This window comes from Tetrao urogallus (genome assembly GCF_951394365.1).
Source record: "Tetrao urogallus genome assembly, chromosome: 24".
Taxonomy (NCBI): domain Eukaryota; kingdom Metazoa; phylum Chordata; class Aves; order Galliformes; family Phasianidae; genus Tetrao; species Tetrao urogallus.
The window spans coordinates 4636982-4658231 of NC_136837.1; the positions used below are offsets into that span (position 1 = coordinate 4636982).

The window sequence follows — 21250 nt, forward strand, 5'->3', positions numbered from 1 at the left end:
CCAGTTCTGGAACGCCTGGAGTGAATATCTCACAATGACTGCCAACCTCTCTTTGTTTTTCATTTGCAAGCTACAAGCCAATAAAACAGGGAAGGAAAAAAAAAAAAGAAGCAAAAATAGCAAAAAAAAAAAGAAAAAAAAAAAAAGCAAAAAGTCATTTCCTGCTAGTGGAAAAACTCCCCTGTCCTGGCAGCAGCCTGGCAGTGTGCTCAGGGATGCATTACAACCTGGCCAGTCCCACTGCTCCTCTTCAGCACGTCTGCCCCCATCTCTCTAAGCACTGATGGTGACCCTTTGCAGATCCACTCTTACAACCAATTGCATCTTCCTGCTTTTCCCAAGAATAACAGATAGTCTTTACTCCATCTTCTTGTTTTATCAAACACACCTCCAAGGAGGCAATCAGCCTACAGAGCATCACTGTGTGTCTCTAAGGCCAAATACTGCTGATCTAGGAATACATCTTCTACGCAAAATTCCTTATGAGGAATTTTCTCAGATGAAACCAATCCAGATGAGCAACATGGGTGCTCAGCACAAGAGTGATCCTGCAGAAGGCCTCCAGTGTGAGAGCCTTGATCAATCTCCAAAAAAGCCCAGCAAGTCAATTCAGCCAGCACCATGTCCAAGGTCTCTTGATAGAGATTAGAGAAATCCAACTAACCCTCTCCCCTCCTTCTCTCCTGACTTGCTCTGCAATGACTTTCTTCAGAAACCTCAGTTCTGCAGACATGGGACGTCAGACCATGCGAAATTACCCTGGCTTGATTGATTCTGTCATGACCTACGCCCAGAACTGCGTGGCTTCTAACCGACCTGATGACAAGGTACCAGCTGCTGCTCCACAGCTCTTTACTACTGTTCATCCCCATAGTTAATAACTGCAATTTTGGGAGTAGCTCCGAAATCCTATCAAGCAAGCCTGAGAGGGGATGGGACTCTTTGTGGCTGCTCTTCCCCTACCAAACATGCAGTATAACTTTTAAAAATATAACTATGGCATGGCATGTGTCCTCATGCAGCTATATGCAGTGCTGCTTCGTGTTTCCACCAAATGTGACACTTGCATTTTTGTTCTGGGGGTGATTTCAGTCTGTGGAGAACTGCATCTGCATCCTGCACAACCTCTCCTACCGCCTGGATGCTGAAGTTCCCAACAAATACACCCAACTCAACCACATGGCCCGGAGCGTTTACATGGACAAAACTCTCACAGGCTGCTTCAACAGCAGGAGTGGCAAAATGGAGGTAAGACATGACGCAGAGGGCTTGGCAATGTGCTCCTCAGCTCCCAGCAGGGACTGCAAGTGAGGAGCCGGATCTGAGCTTCCAATGTCTCATCTCTTTGCAGAATGATGAGTATGGTGTCCCTCTCCCTGAAGAGGATTTTAAACCTAAGGGACCCAGCTGGCTGTACCACTCGGATGCCATCCGCACCTACCTGTCCCTGATGGATCACAGCAAGAAAGATGCCACCCTGGAGGCTTGTGCTGGAGCCCTGCAGAACCTCACTGCGAGCCGAGGGCTGGTAAGCACTCCTCTGCACACATGTGGCCAAACGTGCCAGCACCTTACAGAGGTCAGGAGCAGAAATGGCCTCCTTCAACCTCAGGGCAGTATTGCAGGGCTTTCCACACTTGATGATGCAGCTCAGGTGCTCATAAATGCCAAAGATGAGTCCTTGCAGAGGCTAAAGTCAGCACTCCAAGGATTTATCCCGGGTCTGTGTGCCTTTCCAGGAGCTCCTCCAGGTTTCAGTATCTGAAAGGGGAAAGGGACAGACTCCATAGCAGTGCCTGTGTGATGGGACAAGAGGAGGTGATTTCAAACTAAAAGAATGGAGATTCAAACTGGATATAAGGAAAAAGCTCTTTGCTGTCAGGGTGGTGAGGCGCTGCACAGAGAGGCGGCGCTGCCCCATCCCTGCAGCCCCCCGAGGGCAGGGCTGTGAGCACTGCTGGGGCTGGGGGTGTCCCATGCATGGCAGGGAATGGGACCAGATGGCCTCTGAGGGCCCCTTCCAACTCAAACCGTTCTGATTCTACAATTGTACGATTTCCACTCTTGGTTGTAACACCAACATCTGTTGGTAGTGGCACCCTCCCTGCAAGACACCAGTGACTCCAGATGTGCACATGTGGCCAGGTGTCATTTACAGGAGAGAGGAAGGATGTGCATGCACCACCTGAGTGTGTGTTTGAAGCGAGAGGAGGCCGGAATCACGGGATGGGTTGTGCTGTGGGTTGCGGTCACATCACAACTGCTGGTGGAATTACCCTCACAGACAGATGTCCTATAGACACCTCTGTATGGCAGCACGAAGGTGACACAGGCTGTGATGCTGTGGGCGTTGCAGGGGCTGGAGCACGGCGAGTTGCAGTGCCCAGTGTTGCTGCATGTCCCCACAGGCTGCGCTCACGTGGGCAAACCTCGACTTGTCTGTTTGTGTCAAGCTTCATCAATTCTAATTTAAATAAGATGGCGAGGGAGATAAGGGGTAATTATTTTGTACGTAGGAGAGGTGTGTCACGTGTGCGAGGCGTTCCACCCAGCAGCTCGGTGTGATTCACTGCTGGAGCCTTTGCTGGATGGCATTAACAGCTCTGACCTGCTGGGAGCTTCGCTTCCAAGGCTTTCTTTTGGGTTACGAGCCTTTCAATGTGAAATACTTTGGGTTTTTTTCTTCTGGTTTAACTAAACTGCCTCACTAACAACGAGGATGGAGGTTGTCTCAATATGGGTAGAGTTAATCGAAGATGTGGAGCTATTTGCTCCATGGAAATAAAAAGGCTTTCATCAGTCAAGAGTGGCTTCTTGGGGGCTGGGAAAGAAGACAAAGAATTGCCCCAGCAGCGCTGAGATAACTTGTTTCAGCCTTCTGGAATAGGATGGTTGGAACAGACCTGGGTATATATTAGGGTCTTCTCTCACAGTTTTTGTTCCGTCTCAGAGCTGGAATTGGGGTGGATTGCTGCATTTGTTGGTGCTTAAAGGAGAGAGAAACAGAGGAGAAGCTTGCAAAGCTTACTGTAGCCCTTTAGCTGTTATAGGAGGACTATGAACCTCTCCTCAGCCCCAGCTGTATACATCTCAGTTGCTGGCGTGGATCTGTAATGCAGTGCATGTGTCTCCTGGCACACAGGAGGGACATTGGGTGTCAGCCCACGCAATGGGGTGCCTCCCAGCCTGTTCCCTCCATCTCCGCTTCACTGCTGATGGATGTGTGTCACTCCAGCAGTGTGATGATATCTAATGGCGTGTAGCTGAGAAGTTCAGATTAAACTCTATTAATAAGTGGGCAATTTATTAATGGTATGTGCTTCAAAGTCCAGAGCATTCGGCTGCATTGGCTACGCCCTAAGATCTTCTAGACTTACGTAAGCAAACATGAAATCAGGTTCCAAGATGTTTATTTTTGTCCTTCAGCTCGTTGTTTAGAGGTGTCATTAGCCATTTCTATTCCAAAGCAGCATATTAGTTGTGGCATGGCAGGGAGCTGAGCAAGGGCAAGTAGACATGAAAGGTAAAATTTCTCCATCAGTTGAGAATATCGGTTAGGAGATCCCTCAGGCCTCTAGAAAGAGGACAGAAATCCCTGCCATATGACAGAGGATGAGAGGCTGACTTATGGAGGAGTAAATGACAAAGTAAGTGGGATTAAGGCAGGAGAAAGTGTGCTTGTTTTGTAGTATGGCCACCTATGTCCAGACCTGCACGTGGTTGCAGGTGCATTCTTCCAGCACTGGAAGTCATGAGACGTTGCTGTTCTGTCTCTTAGATGTCCAATGCCATGAGCCAATTGATTGGGGTGAAGGAAAAAGGTTTGCCTCGCATCGCACGGCTCCTGCAGTCCAACAGCTCCGAAGTTGTCCGGTCTGGTGCTTCTTTGCTGAGCAACATGTCCCGACATCCTATCCTGCACAAAACCATGGGTAAGCCATTTCCACCACAGCAGAGTTCAGTACCATGTCTAGTTTCTACCTCTCTAATATCTGCTCTCCTCACTTTATAAACCCTGTAATAGGACTCAGCCAAGCTCCCACACTGGGCAAATGGTGTCATTTGTTCTGGTCAAAGGACCATTACAGGTGATAGAAGCAGGCTTAACACAATGCATGCTCTCTCAGCCTTTACAAGCAGACAGTGTGCTGAATGGGTAATGATGAATCTGCAGGGTTGGGAGGATGCAGTGCAGATGATAGCATTTGGGGAGCTGAGCCAGACTTGACCCAACTCATTACCTTTCCAGAGGTCCTCACCGTAGTTCTGGAAACCAGCTAAAGCTGCCGTGCTGATACCATCCAGTATTATTAGTGCCTCCTTTGGGGAATAACGCTGCATTCTTTTGCTGAATAATGCTAACACAAATCATTTCATCCACCTGTGCTGAGTTTACTTAAGTGTTGATTGGAACATTCCGCCTCTTCAGCTCACCAGGTGCTCCCAGATGTATCACGTCTCCTGTCATTCCAGTCTGCAAATACCAACAGCTATGGCGAGATCATGACATCAGCTTGTTACACTCTGAGGAACCTCATCATGTCCAACCCGCACCTGGGAAAGTGTTACTTGACAAGCAACATGCTCAATAATGTAGTAAGCCTGTGCCGAAATGGGTGAGTCTGGGGCAGAAGGCATGAGAGGGTCTCAGGAAATTTGCTGCTCTACTGGGGTTGTGCTTGGCTTGAATGTTCACGTTGGTTCATCTTTTGGTTGGAGCGCTCACCTCACATGGCCAAAACACAGCTGTGATGAGGCGTATACAGATTTTATACGTAGGTCCTCTGGTTTACTCATCTGTACTCCATGAACTTCAACAGCTGAGCGGTCTCAGCAGATTTTGCCACTTTTCCTTGTGGGAATGGTTTGAGTTCTGTACCCTTTACAGCCCCGTGCAAAAGCTTGTCAACTCTTGCCGAACTGTGAGCTCATTTCTGGCCAAATTGCAGTTTACAGTCTTTGACCATATCTCCATTCCAAGACTCTCATCTCTCCTCCCATCTGGCTTTGAAATACCTTGTGCAAGCAGCCTATTGTTTTCTGTTATGAGAAGACATTCACAGGCCTTCTCCATCATCTTTTGACAAACCACTTACAATTTACCTCTTGTTCTATGGCAGCAAGGAGATTCTCAGTCATTACCAGTGGCTTCTCTGTTTAGGTTGGGCCTCAGCCAACAAATATCAGTCACTTCACTGCCTTTATATGCTTCCACTCTGCAGCAAGCTCAATTAACACCAAACCCTGCCCTCTTCTAAGTCTTCATTGTTATGGATGGCATTAACTTCTGCCTGAAGTCCCGCTTGGGCTCCCTCAGACCAGTCCTCAGCTCATTACTGCTTCAGCAGAGCGTTGCACAACCAGGGCCATGCGTACCTAAATTGCCTGGGCTGTTCAGCATGATGAGCTTTGTTTCCAGTGACTCACTAACTGTGAGAGTTACTGAGCTCCAGAGAAGTCTTCAGTGTATTTCTCCTGACGGTGTCGCAAATTCCTCCTGAGAAACTCCCATGTGAGTTTGAACTGTTTCCAGATATGGAAACCATGTCCCTTCTAAAAATTGGAGCTAACTTTTCCCACTTCCCTGTACTTCTCTGAAGGCAAATGGGAAATTTCAGGGTAGCATTTGTCTATTCTATGTCAGAAAGAGCCTCACATTCCCTGATGGCAGCAACTGGACCCGACAGCTCCTGCAGGGCTGCTGGCGATGCTGGACGCAGACCCCATGCTCCCCAAATCGTGCTGCTGGATTCCCCTCTCCCAGCCTCACAGCCAGCAGAAATAGAGAGCACAGAACATCCCAGCGGTGACCGAATCCCCATGGGGAGCACTGTGAGCATTTTGCAGAGCTTTCTCTGTTGGTTTGCCTCAGTTTACCTGCAGACACTCTTGTAGTCACATTTTAGACATAACTCGCAGGCAGCAGATGAGTTATGGACGCTTTCCCTTCCCACATTCCTCCCAGACACCAACCAGCACCCCTCAGAATTGGGCTCCCTTCCCCTGATGCTCCATGCTGGTGTATTCCCAGTGAAAGGCATAAACAGTTCCACACTTTATCTGATTGCTGTGGTTTCTTCTCCTTCCTGTTGCATCCCAATTAGATAATTGTCTCAGTCTCCTGCATATATCCTCCTCTATGACACAGCCTTCATAGTGATGATGGCGTGTGCTCACGCTGTTATTTTCAATCCAAGTTAGCAAAATATTGCATATCCTAAATACCTCTGAGTTCATTGCTTTCAATGGCTGTTTGGCCAGATTATAATTTTCAGCCACAACATTTTTCTAAGTGTGGTCATTCTGATGACAGAGTATGGGATGGTTATAACCAGAGGAACCATTTTGCAATGAAAGCTCCTTCTCTTGGCCCAAAGCATTGCTCAAGAATTTCTTGCTGTGTGCTGCTCTTCCAGTCCTCCAGGCAGTGCCAGCAACACGATCTGCATCTCCCATGCGGTCATTCCGACCAGATTAAGTGTGGTCATTTCTTGTAGGCTGGAAGATTTTGGTATCATCTGTTGTGTCTTTTAGGGAAATGCCCTGGATTTGCTCATTGGGTTTTCACGCTCACAGGATGAAGCTTGCAGGTCCCACACTGCCAGCCCCATTTCTCATTAGCCCAGTGCACTGTTTGGAGGACACATTTTGGTAGAAGCAGAGGACCATAGAATCACTGAAGTTGGAAAAGAGCTCTAAGGTCCCCACGTTCAACCCCAGCTCATCCCCGCCATGCCCACCAACCACGTCCCTCAGTGCCACATCTACCCTCTTCTTGAAAGCCTTCCAGGGACGGTGGCTTTATGGAGCTGTACCATGCTGGCAGCCAGGGAGGTCTGATCCTGCTCCCCGTGACTGGGACAGGCTGGGGCTGTCGCAGGGCTCAGCGCTCTCCCAAAGGCAGGACATGGTCCAGCAGATCAGGAGCAGCGATAACAGCTGGCACTGACGTTTAGATCTGGGTTGTCATATGAAATGTTCCAGAATTATAGAAGATACTGTTATGACTCATGGTTTCGGAGCTGTTACGTGAGCAAGTATCTATTAACTTGTGCTGAGCAAGGACTTCTGGTTACAGTTGTTATTGTGAGCGCAGAGCCTTTCCCTGTGCTGCCCTCCTGAGGGATTCGCCCACAGCGTCCCCATGGAGCCCGCATTGGCACCACTTCACTTCCTCACCCTCCCAAATTTCACACTCCAGAAGCACTTTTTCAGCTCCGTTCTTGAGCTCCGACCTTCCCTTCCTGCTCGTTCTGTTCTGGTCCCAGGGCATTTTGTCACATAACATTGCTGGGGGAGCAACGAAGGGTTGGACTCAATGATGGGTCCCTTCCAACTGGGAGTACTGATGGTTCTGGGATTTCATTGGCAGTCATCTATCAAGCCAGCGAACGCCCGGCTGGAGGTGGCTCCTGGTGCTGCTTTGTGGCTGTCCACAACTCCTCAATGTTGCTTTCATCTTCCCAGCTCCTGTCCAAAAGCAGCTGAAGCTGCTCGCCTCCTCCTGACAGACCTTTGGTCGAACAGGGAGCTCCAGAGTGTGCTCAAGCAGGTAAGGAGAACACCTCTGCATTTTGGCTGGTGGCACAGCCCCACAACACTCCATGAGGTTGCAGAGATCTTTGTGAGGTTCCTTCTCTCTTTTCTCCCACTTTCTTCTGCACCCGTAGCCCTACCCTGTGGTCACATCACCCCTATAGTCAGAATAACCTCTACAGCCCCTAAGAGGAATATTTAGGATTTATTTTACACCCCGCAACAGAAACTGCAGAAGTGCTGGAGAGTCAGGGCGCAGAGCCAGATCCCAGCCCTGTGGCTCGCTTTGAACCAGATGGGTTTTTCCAGCTCACCAACAGCAGCACCTGCACAGAGCAAATGGCTAAATTAAAGAGAAGGAGTAACATCCACAAAGGGGAATTCCCCAGGGGCAGGAAGGCAGAGAGAGCCTGAATATTGTTCTTCTCTTAACGGTGAGGGACTTTCTCCGTGGGAGCTGGTGTAGCTTTGCACTGGTGCTGCCCACTCGTTTCGGTGGGACTGGGTCGTGCAGGTGCTCCTGCAGGTGGTCGTTGCACTGGGTGCACATCAGGGTGGGAGTCTGCAAGCAGAGATGCACCATGCATGTATCTGTGCCATTTTTCCAGGATGGGCAATAAGATGAACTAACTAACATTCAGTAAAGGACCAAGGGAGGTAGAGCTGGAGGAGCCCAGCAAAAAGGGGAGGTCCATCCGAGAAGGTCCATCCATGAAGGTGACCACTCATGTGTTGAGGACATGAAGAGAGTGGAGGAGTCTGTTTGGGAATGGGGCACGCTTTATAAGGATGCTTTTGAATTGGCCAGGGGGGTCTTCCACAGCAGTTGATAGCTATCCATTCTGAAAGCAATGCACATTCACTGCTCTCCATTTCCACCTGCTTTTTCAGCAAGGATTTGATAAGAACATGATGGGATCTTTAGCTGGGACGACCTTCAGGACTCTTCCTTCCAGATTTTAGGAGCCTCTCCACACACATTTGGGCTGCAGGTGAGAATGGGGCCCTCATCCATGGGGAAGGGTGGCATGGGGGCACAGAAACTGGGGACAGGGCAAGGGAAAAGACTGAAAGTTGGGTGTGGATGAAAAGAAATGAGATCATCGATGCTTTAATATCTGGGTCTCTCTTTTTCTTTGTTTTTCAGAGATTGGAATTGGTTCATCTCCAGGAACACAACCCGTTCACAGCTCCTTAGGATGTTAAAGATGTGGAGTGTCTGTGAGTTAAACTCAACTGTAAAGCAAACCAAACATACGGATTTCATGTGGATCGTACTGATATTTTTAAGCATTCTCTTCTTTTTTTTGGGGGGGGGTGGGAGGGGGAGAAGGGACTTTCATGGAGGTTATAGTTTCTTGATGTCAATATTTTTATTTTTTTGCAAAGAGTGTTTCTGTGTAACTGTGCCCACGTTGCTGTGGTGTGCATGCGGCCAACGCTCACACCTGGCGAGCAGGGCTGAGTCCCCACCAAAACTCAGTGTCAGCTGTGCAGTTTCAGCCCCTCGCACGTAAGACAAATCCCACCCGATCCATGCAACAAATGCTGCCGCACCAAATTCTTGTCACAACCCATTTTCACCCAGAAGTGCAAAAATGGCCGGTTTGATGTTGTCCCCACGTTGCATATGGCTGTTATCAACAGATACACACAAAACTCTTCTTTAAAAAGGCTGCTTCTTCCTAACATTTACGAACATGGGCTTCTTTCCTGCTTCTGATTTTTCTTCTCCTATGAGCTCTCATAGTTATTAGTATTTCCTCTCCTGTCATCTAAACTCTTTATCTCCAGAAGCAAATTGTTGGCTGCTGATTCTCCCCTGGCACTCAGCAACTGCTCTCTGAAGCTGTATGGACAGTGCTGACACAGAGCACGGTCTCACCAGGTGCCAAATCAATCACCGGGCACTGGAACAGTGCAACCATGGGACCAGGTGTGGAGAAATACGGCTTTTGGGAAGCTGGAGCCAGGAGGAGGAGCTGGCTTTGCCCAGCATCACTGAGTGCTAAGAGTGAGGGATGTGGCCTTCATCATCAGGCTTTGTTTGTACCAAGCAATGTAACGAAATAGCAAAAATGGAAAAGCATGTGAGAAATGCGAGCTCGGAGGCACAGGGGGAGGATCAGCAGAGGATGCACTGCAGGGGCACAGAGATGTGCAGATGTGGAGGGTGCAGGAGGCGCTTGGGAAGGATGGGTTATGGAGCTGAGTCTGGGCAGGGAGAAGCAGTCTCGTGTTTGCAGGGTTCAGGAGGGTTCAGCTCCTCGCTTGGTGACAGCTGGCACATCCCATTGACCTGGCAGGGCTGACTTCAGCTCTGCTCTGGGCAGCATCATCCCCACTCAGAGCGCAGGGCGCAGAGCGAGAGGAGCGCCAGCCGCTTCTCTCTTGGCCTACAAAGGGTGGCTCAGCCTTGTGCACTTTAATGAGCAACAGCTATTTGCTTGCATTCACCCACGTTCAGTCAAGAGCTTTCTGTGCGGAGCTCCCAGCCAAATGAAAGAGCAAAAAGCACCTTTGAAGTGGAGAGCTGGAACCAGGCGAATCCGGTAGGACAGTTTCAGGAGCATTTAAACAGCAGCGGAGGAGCCCAGGCCTGTGGGCATGCCCTCACCACGGCTGCCAGCTGTTGCATAGCTGGTGTATGCCCTCATTTCGTGGTTCAGAATGTTTTTGGCAGGACCCAAGTCTATGGACGTCCAGAAAGGCTGCAGTGTCCGCAGGAAGGGTTGTTGCAGTTTGGCTTTAGGATTACGCTGCGTGCAATTTTGCATTCAGATTTGTTCCTGTAATTACACGTTAGGCAGAAGTCCTGGGAGCTAATGTTTTTCCCTGTAAAATTAATTGGGAAAGCTAACTGCAAAATGTAATGATGGAATATTGAGGAAATTCATTCTAATTGACTGTTATTTGAGCTTTATTCTAAAGCAGTGCTGCTGCTTTCACCGGTAATGCAATTTACAGCAGCACTATGTTAGGCACAAAGAGCTGCAGTAATCATCCCACAATTAAATTTACAAGTCCTGGAGGTTTCGTTGCAAAGTACTGAGCTCAGAGGATTGGATGCATCATTCACATCAGTGTCAGTGACGTACAGCAAAGCTGACCAAACGACACAAATTAAAACTGCCTCCATCCTTGGAGATCTCATATAGAATCACGGAATTGCTGGAGCTGGAAGGGACCTTTGAAGGTCATCTGCTCCAACTGTCCTGCAGTGAAGCTGATCTTCAGCTCTTGGCTGCACACAGCCCTGGATGCTCTCCCTGCCCTGAGCTGGGAGCTCCCTCCAGCCTCAGTTTCCCTACAGTGCTGCAGGTTGCTGCTCTCATACCTCAGAATACAGCTGACCCAGGAGAGCAGGGCTGAGCTGCGGCCCCTCTGACACCCCTGGGCTCTTTGCAGCTCTTTTTTCCCCCGAGGAAACTCTCTGATACTCATCTCTATTTCCCTCTCAGTCTCTCTGTGTTAAATCTGGACTACAGACTCTACCCACGTAGGTGAAGTGACGCTGATGTCTGGCAGTGTAAGGAAAACCTCTGCTGTTGCTCATACCCAGCGGTCTGGGGACCTTCTTTTCCAAACCACGCTTCTCCCAGGGGCAGAGCTCAGCACCGGGATGCTGCTTTCACTTTTTTCCACCAATCTTCTTCCTTCAAGGGAGACATTGCTTCATAGAGGCAGATCTTTAGCTGAGATATGCTCCTTGCTGAGCTGTTTTCCTGTTTTTTCCCTGTGTAAAAGGCAAGGCAGGGTGGATCTGCAGGGATAGAGCTGGGGCAGGTCTGCAGGGCATGGGTTGGAGTGATGGAGAACTACTGAAGAGGGAAGGACCACAGCGAGCAGCACCCTGATCTCTGCCAGCAGCAGAATAAGAGCAATTGGGGCTTGATTTGTGCGCAGGACACACAGCCATGTAAATAAATACCACGCTTGTTTGTCCTGGGCTTAGCAGAGCTTTTTGGCCTGTTTTCTCTTAAATGCTTTATTTGTTTCGTGTATGTACAATCCAACCCACCCCAGCATTTCAGAAGCCTCATGGACTGCATGAAAGGCAGAAGGCAGTTTTATTCCTCTCTGACCACACAGCAGTTTGAGACCACCCGAGCCTGCCAGTCCATAGCTATACAGTGTATTCTGTAAGATATAGGTATGTGAGAATAACGTATCAGAGTTTTGTTTTGGCTGTACTGTATGTATTTGCTTCATTGGAAAAGCTGGAATCAATAAAAGTTGCTGGAATTTCTTCAAGCCAATTGTTGCACGTGGATTTATTTTGGTTGTCTGGCCGTGAGCTTTCTTGGGGAGTCACCATCAGTTACCACTATGGATAGATATATATAGATAGACTATGATAGATATATAGATAGACTACGGAGGTCTATCTGTTGATTTCACCACTTGGGTGTCACTGGGATGGGACCCTGGAGTTCCTCCAAGCAGTTGTGGTCACTCCAAGGCCATCGTTTGCATATGCTAAGATTATTTCACCCCAAATGCATCACCAGCACTTTCCTATGCTGGTGTCTCTGTGTCATTTAGCACCCATTCCTTATTGGTCTCCAGTTCACTGGAGTTTCACACACAAACATCACCTTTAGTCCTCAGGCACACGGAGATGTGTGGATGCTTCATGCTAATCAGGAGCAAATTCAAGGCTGCTCTGGGGATTTCCCAGCCTGCTCCAAGGAACTGCTGTCAGCAGCACTGAAGAGTTTGGTCTCTGCTTTGCATCCTGCAGCAGCTGTAACCTGATGTGTATGGGGATTAAGGAACGCACAGAAGACACAGTGCTCTCCATGCTGGGGAGCTCAAAGCCAGCCAGGAAGCAGCACTCTCTTGATCTCCATAAGATGGCTCTTCAAAGAGGAAACGTGCCAAAGGGAACATGATCTCAGCTACAAAGCGTGTTTAGTTTGTTTACTCGTGGCACGGCTTAGGAATGATGCTCAGCCCTGACCAGTATCTTACAAGAGGATTCGTAGCTATCAGACAGGCTTGGCACATCCTGCAAACCCATGCTCAGGAAAAGGGGAGGACATCCTGCTGTGCTCAGAGCTCCTCTCTGGAAGCACCCTGTGCTGAGACCTCTGAGGGGTGGGAGGACAGCAGGGGACGCAGCTCAAAGGCAAAGCCCCGAAACCCAAACTTCTTAATCAGTCTTGGGTGGATCTCACACACCAACACTTAGAAACCAAAATTGCATTGGCAACCACCATCATTCCTTACTCAAGCTGCTTCTAGGCCATAGTGCAGCAGGCACGTTTCCAGTTGGTTTTGGATGGAGTGCCTCAGTAATTGCCTTATAAAAGCCCTTCTGAAGCAACGTATCCAGAACTCCTTGTGAGGATTAATTGTCAGTACCACATGTAGTGATGGTGTCCATTCCACAGCTTTTTCAGGTACAAACAGCACCTGCAGGCACAGCTGAGTCCAGTCATATAGGTTACAGGCTACGAGAGCAAATAGTCTTCTACATGATGCATTACCCAGTGTTTGGGTCTCTCTCCATCCATTTGAAGCGTATAAAGTGAATACCAAGAATCTTGAAAATGTTTCCATTTGGGACCAGTATCCTTCATACAAGCACACAAAAGAAGCTCATTTTCAGGCAGGTGTAGTGGCAATGCTAAGTCAGGGATTGAAGCAGAGATGGAGCACTGGTGGGAAGGCAGGGCCAACCCAGGGGAGCTCAGGTGCGTGCAGTGCAGCTGATTGAGTGGACGGAGTGGAGCCAGGATGCATCCCTTCCCAGAACTCATTTAGGGGTTGGCAGTGGAGATGAGGGTATTTCACTGGAGATCCCTGCATATCTGAGGCCTTCTGAAGGTAAGCAGCTGCTTTCCTTTATTTCTGTGCCTGCAGCTGTTGCATCTGAGCAAATCCTCCCTTGCTGCAGCTCTAGGATCTTGCTGTTCTGCTGTCATTGCTGGGCTTTCCATAGCGTTGCAGCAGGGAATCTTGTAGATACACACTGTTGTGCTCAGAGCATTCTCAGGCCTGTGGGATGTGTTCCCCACAGATCCCAGGCTTCCCCCAAAATGCTCCACTGCCCCAGGTCATCTCCAAAAGCCCAATTTGGGCTCATTAAACAGCCCAGAGATCACACTGCAGAGCACACCGAGCCTCATCCACACCTCACAACAGCACAAATGACCCGGTGGTGCCACCACCCCATGCTGGAGCACAACAGAGCTCCCCTATCTTGGTTTCCCCAAGCAGAGGCACCGCTGTGGCATCCCAGTCCCACATGGCACGCTCCTCCAGGACACGTGGTATCCTGTACCCAGAAACCCTGCTCCATACGGACCCGGTGCATGCAGAACAGCTTCAGTGTATGCACGGCACCTGCAGACCATGGCCCTACAGCACTCACACACCCCTGCTCCAGGGCATCCCCACTGTGGGAGCCGGGGGTCAGGGAGAGCATGAGTGCCGTGCGAGGCGCAGTGACTCATCCCCTATTTTCCTTCCCTGCAACGTGCGCAGCTTTGTGCTCCTCTATCACATAACCCTCATTTGTATCCTTCCCACAGCTGCGTCTCCTTGCAGATGCAATCTCACTGCGACAGAAGTTCTCTATGCAGGATGGTACTCAGCCCCTTTTTGGTGTTTTGCTCAGAGCTGTGGGTGCCCCATCCCCAAAGGTGCTGAAGGCCACGGATGGGACTCTGGGCAGCCTGAACTGGTGGGAGCAGCCAGTCCACAGCAGGGGTGGAATGATATGGGCATGAAGGTGCTTTCCAACCCAAGCCATGTGACGGCTTTTTGCACTGAGTGTCCTCCGTCCATCCAGGCCTCAGTGATGCTCTTCCAGTTTCTGGTGCAGCCTCCTGAGCCTTGGAAATCTCACACTGAGTGGGCAAACACCACAACTGGTCCTGAGCAATGCTTCTGCCAGTGCTGCGGGTCCTGGCTGGGATCCCAGCTGTCGCAGAGCTGTGAGGTGGGCACAGCTGAACTCTGCTTGAGCAGCTCAGTTCTGCTATACCTGGAGCAAAGCAGGAGTCCTGCCCGAGCCTGGTGCCTCCTGTACCTGTGGAGCAATTCTGCAAATGTAATCATAGAATCATTATAGAATAGAATGATTTGGGCTGGAAGAGACCTCAAAGATCATCTAGTTCCAAATGGGGAGCAAAGCCAGAGCAATACCCTGCACAGGTGTGCCTGGCCTCCCAGAGCAATGCAATGGAAAAAGAGCCGGTAGAGATTTCCAGAAATGGTAGCGCTTTTGGAAGCCCTGGCACTCCAAAACCCAAATACTTTCCCATAGAAGCAGAGTTCCTCCCTCCCTTCCCTTCTCAAGGAGCCTCACAAGAGCACTGCAAGTTCTCACCTAACAGATCTGAGCTCAGGCAATAACAGTGGCTGCTTTTGGGTCCTGAGGCCAAGTTTCAGTCTGAGGGATGACCCAGGCTGCACAGCGAAGCACAGCAGGGATTTGCTTTGCACATCTGGTTGCTTTCCCTCCTGCTTTCTCTATTCTTTCCCTGGAAGTCTCTTTATCTCACAAGATGGGTAACTCTTGCCCCGATCCTTCATGGCAGAACAGGAAAATCAGTCTCACATCAGCAGAGCTGAAAGAGCTAAAAAAAAAAGGAAAATGTGAGATTCTCCCTTTGAGTGCCTTTGAGCCCCACCCTGAGCTTTTCTGCAGCGTTTCACCCGCTTGGAAACTGATTCTCACTTCCTTGCAGGGAAGGAGGAGCAGCCCATGGGGGTGAGGGTGATGATTCAGAGTCACAGAGGGACCATGGGTGGGATCACAGAGAGACTTTGGCTTTCCCAGGCTGCAGCACATCTCTGTTATTTCTGCCTGTGCGATGACATCCTGGCTGTCCCCATCTTGCTTATTTTCTTTTTATTTTTTTCTCTTTTCCCAAGCACAATCCAGAAACAGCATCAAAATTATTTCCTGCGAGAAGCAAAGGGTTAAAGAGGGAGGCGAGAACACAGGTAAGTGTTTATGCTATCCAAATAGTGACTGGTGCACAGAGCAAAACCCACACCCACCTCTTTCCTGCCCCAGGAACCTGGGTGAAGCAGCAGTGTCCCTGCAGGGCTCAGGAACCGTGAGAAAACCAACGGCACACAGCAATTCAGAGCCCCACCTCGCCCAGGGCAGGAGGAGCAGAGCTTACAGCACCCCAGGAAAGTCAGAGACAGCGCTGCAGCCCGTGGAGCTGCAGGTAGAAAAGGGGTAAAGCCGTGCACTGAATTAGCCTGCACAGCAGCTGATGGGATCATGAGAACCAATTGAGTTTTTCACAGTATTTTTTCCTTGTGGAATTTCCCCTCTCAGCCTTCTGTGTCCCAGGCTGAACAGCCCCGGGGCTCTCAGCCTTTCCCTATAAGGGAGATGCTCCAGGCCCCCCACCTCCCTGCTGGCCACGCTCTTTGTGATGCACCCCAGGGTACCACTGGCCTTCTTGGCCACCAGAGCACACTGCAGGCTCATGGTCAACCGTAATGCCCCAGGGCTGCTCCTTTCCTAAGTGCCCAGGACCAAGAGCATCCTCTGCCTGGACCAGGGAATCCAGGGGTTATCCTTATTCCAAGGCACAAGTCTGAGATATTTTAGCTAGACACTGACATTTCAAAAAGGATGAGTGATTTCAGAGCACACAGGTGCTTTCATGTTCAAAACACCCCGTTTTCTTAAAGTCTTCTTGAGGGATCCCCCAGCATAATTTATTCAGTACAAGCTTCCCAATGCTTGTGGGTCTGCAAGGCTGCCCCATGCCCCGCTGCCAGCAGTGCAGACCCGCCATCTCCTCCCCTCTAGCAATGGCAGCTATTGTTTGCCCACAGCTTTGCAGGGCTTGAAGGACAGCTTGCTTGCATTATTTTTTTAAGCAGCCAAACACAAAGTCTCCATTGGCTGAGGTAAACAACCACATCTGAAAAATTTCCCTACCGCCCTGGCCTTTATTGCTCATTCCTTGTTAGAAGAAATCTCTTTGGATCAATCCACCCTCACCTGGGCAGCTTAAAATTAGACACTGAAGCACTGTGGGATCCCCACAGAGCCAGTGGAGAAACCACATGGTTTATCCATTGTAGGACAGAGACGGAAGGAGGGGCTAATTAATAATTTTCTATTTCCACTGTCAATTAAAGGGGCCCAGGTGAAGATAAGTGATGCTCAGATGTAGCTAGGTGGCCCAAACATCATCCTTTATCTTTCGTGAGCGCATATGGACAAAAACATATGAGTACTGTATTGCAAAGGGCCAGCCTTCATTCCTAGCATGCTGAGCTGGCACTACGCTGCCAGGATGGGATGCTGCACATCTCCTGGGTCCTTCTGACATGAGAGTGAAACAAGCAGCAGATCAGCATCCAGGTGGCAAAGCTCTGCAGTCGCACACCATGGGCATGCTCCCAGCCCTTGTCTTGCCACCCCCACTTGCACCATTCCTCCTTCTCATAAAGTCCCATCTCCTGGAGTCACTGAGCTATGTAGGGCATTCACTTTCCCCTTTTTCTACAAAAAAGCCCACAGAGAAAACTTGACATGCTCAGCAACACCCAAATGCCAGAGGGTAATGCATCGTTATTGTTAGGATTAAGAGGACTTCACTGCAAATAGCTGGGCTCTTTGACTCATGCTCAGGGCTTTGTTTGTTTTGCTCATCCCTGGATGGAAAGGCTTCTAACTGGATTTCCTTAGCAATTTGTGGCTGCTTTCGCTGTCTCTGGTCGGAAGTAAAGCAATGCAAAGAGGCTGGTGGCTATCAAAGCTGCAGACTCTCCAGCCTGGATTCTCCTGGTGCTGCTCTGACCCAGACAGGAAATGAGAACTGGAAGTCACATAGCCAGTGCTGGTAACCCACAGAGTCAATGGAAATCATAGGACCATCGAATCATTGCTGCTGGAAAAGGCCACCGAGGTAAACACGTTCAAACCCAACCCGTCCCACCATGCCCACCAACCCTCAGTGCCACCTCTCCACAGCTCTGGAACCCCTCTGGGGATGATGTCTCTACCATTGCCCTGGGAAGCCCATTCCAATACCTCACCACCATTTCTGAGAAAAATTTTTTCCTAATATCCAACCTGAATGAGGAACCTTATGCCCAAAACAACAGGGATACCATGAATCCGCAGACTTTTGCAAAGGGTATTTTCGTTCAGTGATAGTCTTGAATCCAACAAGCCACTGAATCTGCACATGGGGCCATTGCAATGGGAATGCTGGGCCAAAAGAGTTCAGGCACCCAAACAGGAAAGCACAGATCTTTGCAACCATCACTGCACACGCCAGAGTTTGAAATGCCTCTGGCAAGATCTCCAAATTGCCAGATACACAATTAGTGACCAGGTCTGCAAGCAGTGTTGTGTCCATTGCGCTCCACAGGGCAAGGCAGCTGTCTGGCCAGCGCGCCCTTTGCAGACACAGAAACAATACTTTCAGTATTACCACTTATCTTTGAACATAACCCAGTGCTTACGAGCTGCTCTGTGCATTCATCTCACACATTGCCTTCTGGGCTGTTTAACTTCACGCTGCTCTGTGAGATGCCAAGATCTCAGGTGCTGAATTTGACCCCTAACACACCCACATTAGGGTATAAAAACAAAAGAATAGAAAACAACACTGGGCTCTTTTACTCCTTCTACATCCAAATGGAACCCGGTAGGAAGTAGATTGAAATCTGTGGTCCAGATTCCAAGCTTTTGGGTCTTCTGCCAGGAGTAGCATCACTCTGTGTACTGATGCTAAGCCACTCTGTTCTGCCTGGCTGGGGTTAAGGAGATTCATGAGCACCATGAGGTGTCGTTAGCAAAGAGCTGCACTGAAATAAGGACAGAACTGGGTGTGTGGACGGTTCGTTTTTTAGTGCTGTTAAGCATCTTAGGCTGAACCCGGACTTTATTGCTTTGTCACACACACACACACACACAAAAGATTGCAGATAATGAGCTAATAACACTTCACTTTCCCAGCCTGCCTTGCATCTTCAAAGCGCTCCATGAGAACAAACTAATTAACTGTCCAGAGAAGAAGCTCATGACTAAGAGCTGAGAAGCCATGTGAGTCAACCCACTTGCAACAGGTCTTTGCAGATTTCAGTAAAAATTCATTTTGGAGGAAGATCTGTTGACTGGCCCGACTGGTCACACCAATCCCCAGCCACATTCCAGGGCTGTGAGTGCTGCGAATGGACCCAGCCCGGAGAAGCCCCACTGACATCAAAAGAGCAACACCTCGCAGGAATGCCCCAAAACCAACCGTGTGGCTTCCTCCTCCTCATCTGTGTGTGTGTGCAGCCGCTGTGCACTAAAAGTGCTGAGCTAACAGTCCCTCTGCACATCCACCAAACAAGGGCGCATCCTGCTTGGCACTGTTGGCCAAACTGCCTTTTTTCTGCTGTCTCGAGACCAATTATTTGGGAACAACAACCCATAGCAGGGTCTCTTAATGGAGATGTGGGCTTGGTTGCAATCGAGTGGCACCGGAGCAGCATTCAGTCCCAACTTTCGTATTCCTTGCTTTTGGCAAATCATTAAGCTCCCACAAGAATGTGACTTCTGCAGGTCGCTGGCTTTTGGGGAATGTGGGACACATTAAGCAAAACAGAGATGAGGACATTGTTTTTTTTCTTCTGTGGGTAAGTGAACTCAGAGACCCAGCCCTACAGCAATAATGTAGACATTTCAGGCCAAGAATTTTGGCTTGGAAACTCCTGCATGCTCCATAAATCTCTACCAGGAAGTATCCCTGGTCTGCCTCTGGGGCAGAACCTCAAAAGGGAGGACAAAATTAAACCCAGTTTTGTCTGAGGCATTAGAAATCCTGCTTCAAAACTGCTAAATTCACCACTGGATCCAGGCGCCTTCAAGTGAGCTCTCAGTGCAGCTGTCACCCTCGTGTCCCTGGGGCAGGCGGCCACGTGCTTTCCATCGAATCATCGAATCCTTAAGGTTGGAAAAGAGCTCTGAAATCCCCAAACCCAACCCCAGCCCGTCCCACCATGCCCATCATCCACATCCCTCAGTGCCACTTCCCTGCAGTTCTGAAGCTCTCCAGGGTCAATGACTGCACCACCTCCCCGTGCAGCTGTGCCAACACATCACCACTTCTCCTGAGAGGGGATTTTTCCTAAGATCCAAACTGAGCACCGGGACAGATTTACAAAACTTCTGTCTCAGCACACAGCAAAAAACGATCAATGGAGAAGCTTTGCACCCACGAGAGCCCACGTCTACATGAAACATCTTGGGTTTGTGCTGCACGCACAGATGGGACTCATAGCAGACAGCAGCTGCTCCCCTTGCTCCTCACCAGCTTCGTGGACAGAGGCACTTGGGAGTTTTGCATCATTTTTCCATTTTCCAAAAGAGAAATGCTTCTTTCTGGGTTTATCAGTTTGTGTGCAAGGAGCTGCCACAGCCCAAGGAGCTGCAACTGGGGCTACTCCACGGCTGCAAAGAAATGCCAGCAATTCCCAAAATCCCTTGGTCGCTCTTCCTTTGCAGTGATGATGGTTGTATGGTTTTATGATCTTTAAGGACCCTTCCAACCCAACCATTCCATGGTCCCATGGTATTTATTGTCTTTAAGGTCCCTCTCAACCCAACCGTTCTATGGGTCTATGATACTATACTGAGGTGATGCTGAGATCTCCTTCACACTGTTGCACCAACCCTGATGGACAGGAGCCCTTGGTGCAGCCAATCAGTCCCTGTCCTCCCAGCATGGCCCATGGGCATCTCACCCAGCACCCAAAAATTCTCGTTCTCTGCCAGCATCATTTTGTTTGTAATTCTTTGAAATGTCCTGGGTGGAAAACATCTCAAAGCTAAATGTTCTCTTGCCAAAATATGTTGTTCCAAGGTAACTGGCAGAATTTGAGAACTGCAAAATGTAATTGATATCCATGTTCTGCCTGCTTTGTTTTGAGGTGTGCCGTGGCCCACAGCCAACGGGCTGACATTGCAGCAACACTGCCTGAAAAGTGACAATTACTGCTCTATTTCAACAGATAATCACCAACATCTGGTTCATCAGAGGAGATCAAAGTGCTGCCCTGGATCAAAGCGTTCTGTCTTTGTCATGATATCAAGGTTTGATTTATGGCTCTGCAGAGGCACAACTCTATTTATTTACGTGTGCAGATAAAGGGCTCGCGGCGCTTCCAAAACCAGCAGAGCACCACTTGTAGGGCAACGTCATCGATTTGTGAAGCACGGGGAGCATCCACCAATGTCATGTGCAGAGAGCACTGAGCTCTGATGGGGTGAAAAACAGAGCTCAGAGCTCCAGATCAGGGCAAGCAGTGCAGCACTTCCATTGCCAGCCATGAAGCTTATGGATCCAATGCTGGGCCCCCGCTGGGTCTCAGATCTCAGTGTTCCTGCCAGTGGTTGCTGCCTGCACCAAAGAAGAGCATGGTTTACACCCAGGACTTCAGCTGAAAGCTGGGCATGAGAGCACATGCAAAAGCAGTGATTCAGATATCACTAGGAAGCTTATTTTACTTCCACTAAGCACCAATAAAAAGCTGCTTCCACGCAACAGCCAAAGCTTCTTCCTTTCCATCACAGATCATGGTTGCTTGCTTTGTCAGCAGGGCAAAGTCTCACAGACATGGGTCATTGCGTAGATGCTAAACTGTGCTTAGGGTGCATTAAAGTCCTCATCGATGATTTAACACATCTGTGGGATCAGCATAAGCCATGGGTGAGTTTATCCAGCTAAAACAA

At 49.4% G+C, this 21250-nt stretch overlaps 1 protein-coding gene across 1 annotated transcript in view; it reads left to right on the forward strand.

Annotated features, from left to right (window-relative positions):
• Window positions 1-8499, forward strand: part of PKP1 (plakophilin 1) — a gene marked incomplete at both ends in the record, with an annotated part of 32808 nt that extends 24309 nt beyond the window's left edge. The window contains 7 exons of the mRNA XM_079546564.1: window positions 713-827; window positions 1093-1248; window positions 1352-1528; window positions 3779-3932; window positions 4430-4616; window positions 7468-7552; window positions 8428-8499. Of these exons, the coding sequence (XP_079402690.1) occupies window positions 713-827; window positions 1093-1248; window positions 1352-1528; window positions 3779-3932; window positions 4430-4616; window positions 7468-7552; window positions 8428-8499 (946 nt within the window). The remainder of the gene's footprint in view (window positions 1-712; window positions 828-1092; window positions 1249-1351; window positions 1529-3778; window positions 3933-4429; window positions 4617-7467; window positions 7553-8427) is intronic.
• Window positions 8500-21250: the final 12751 nt, after the last annotated feature.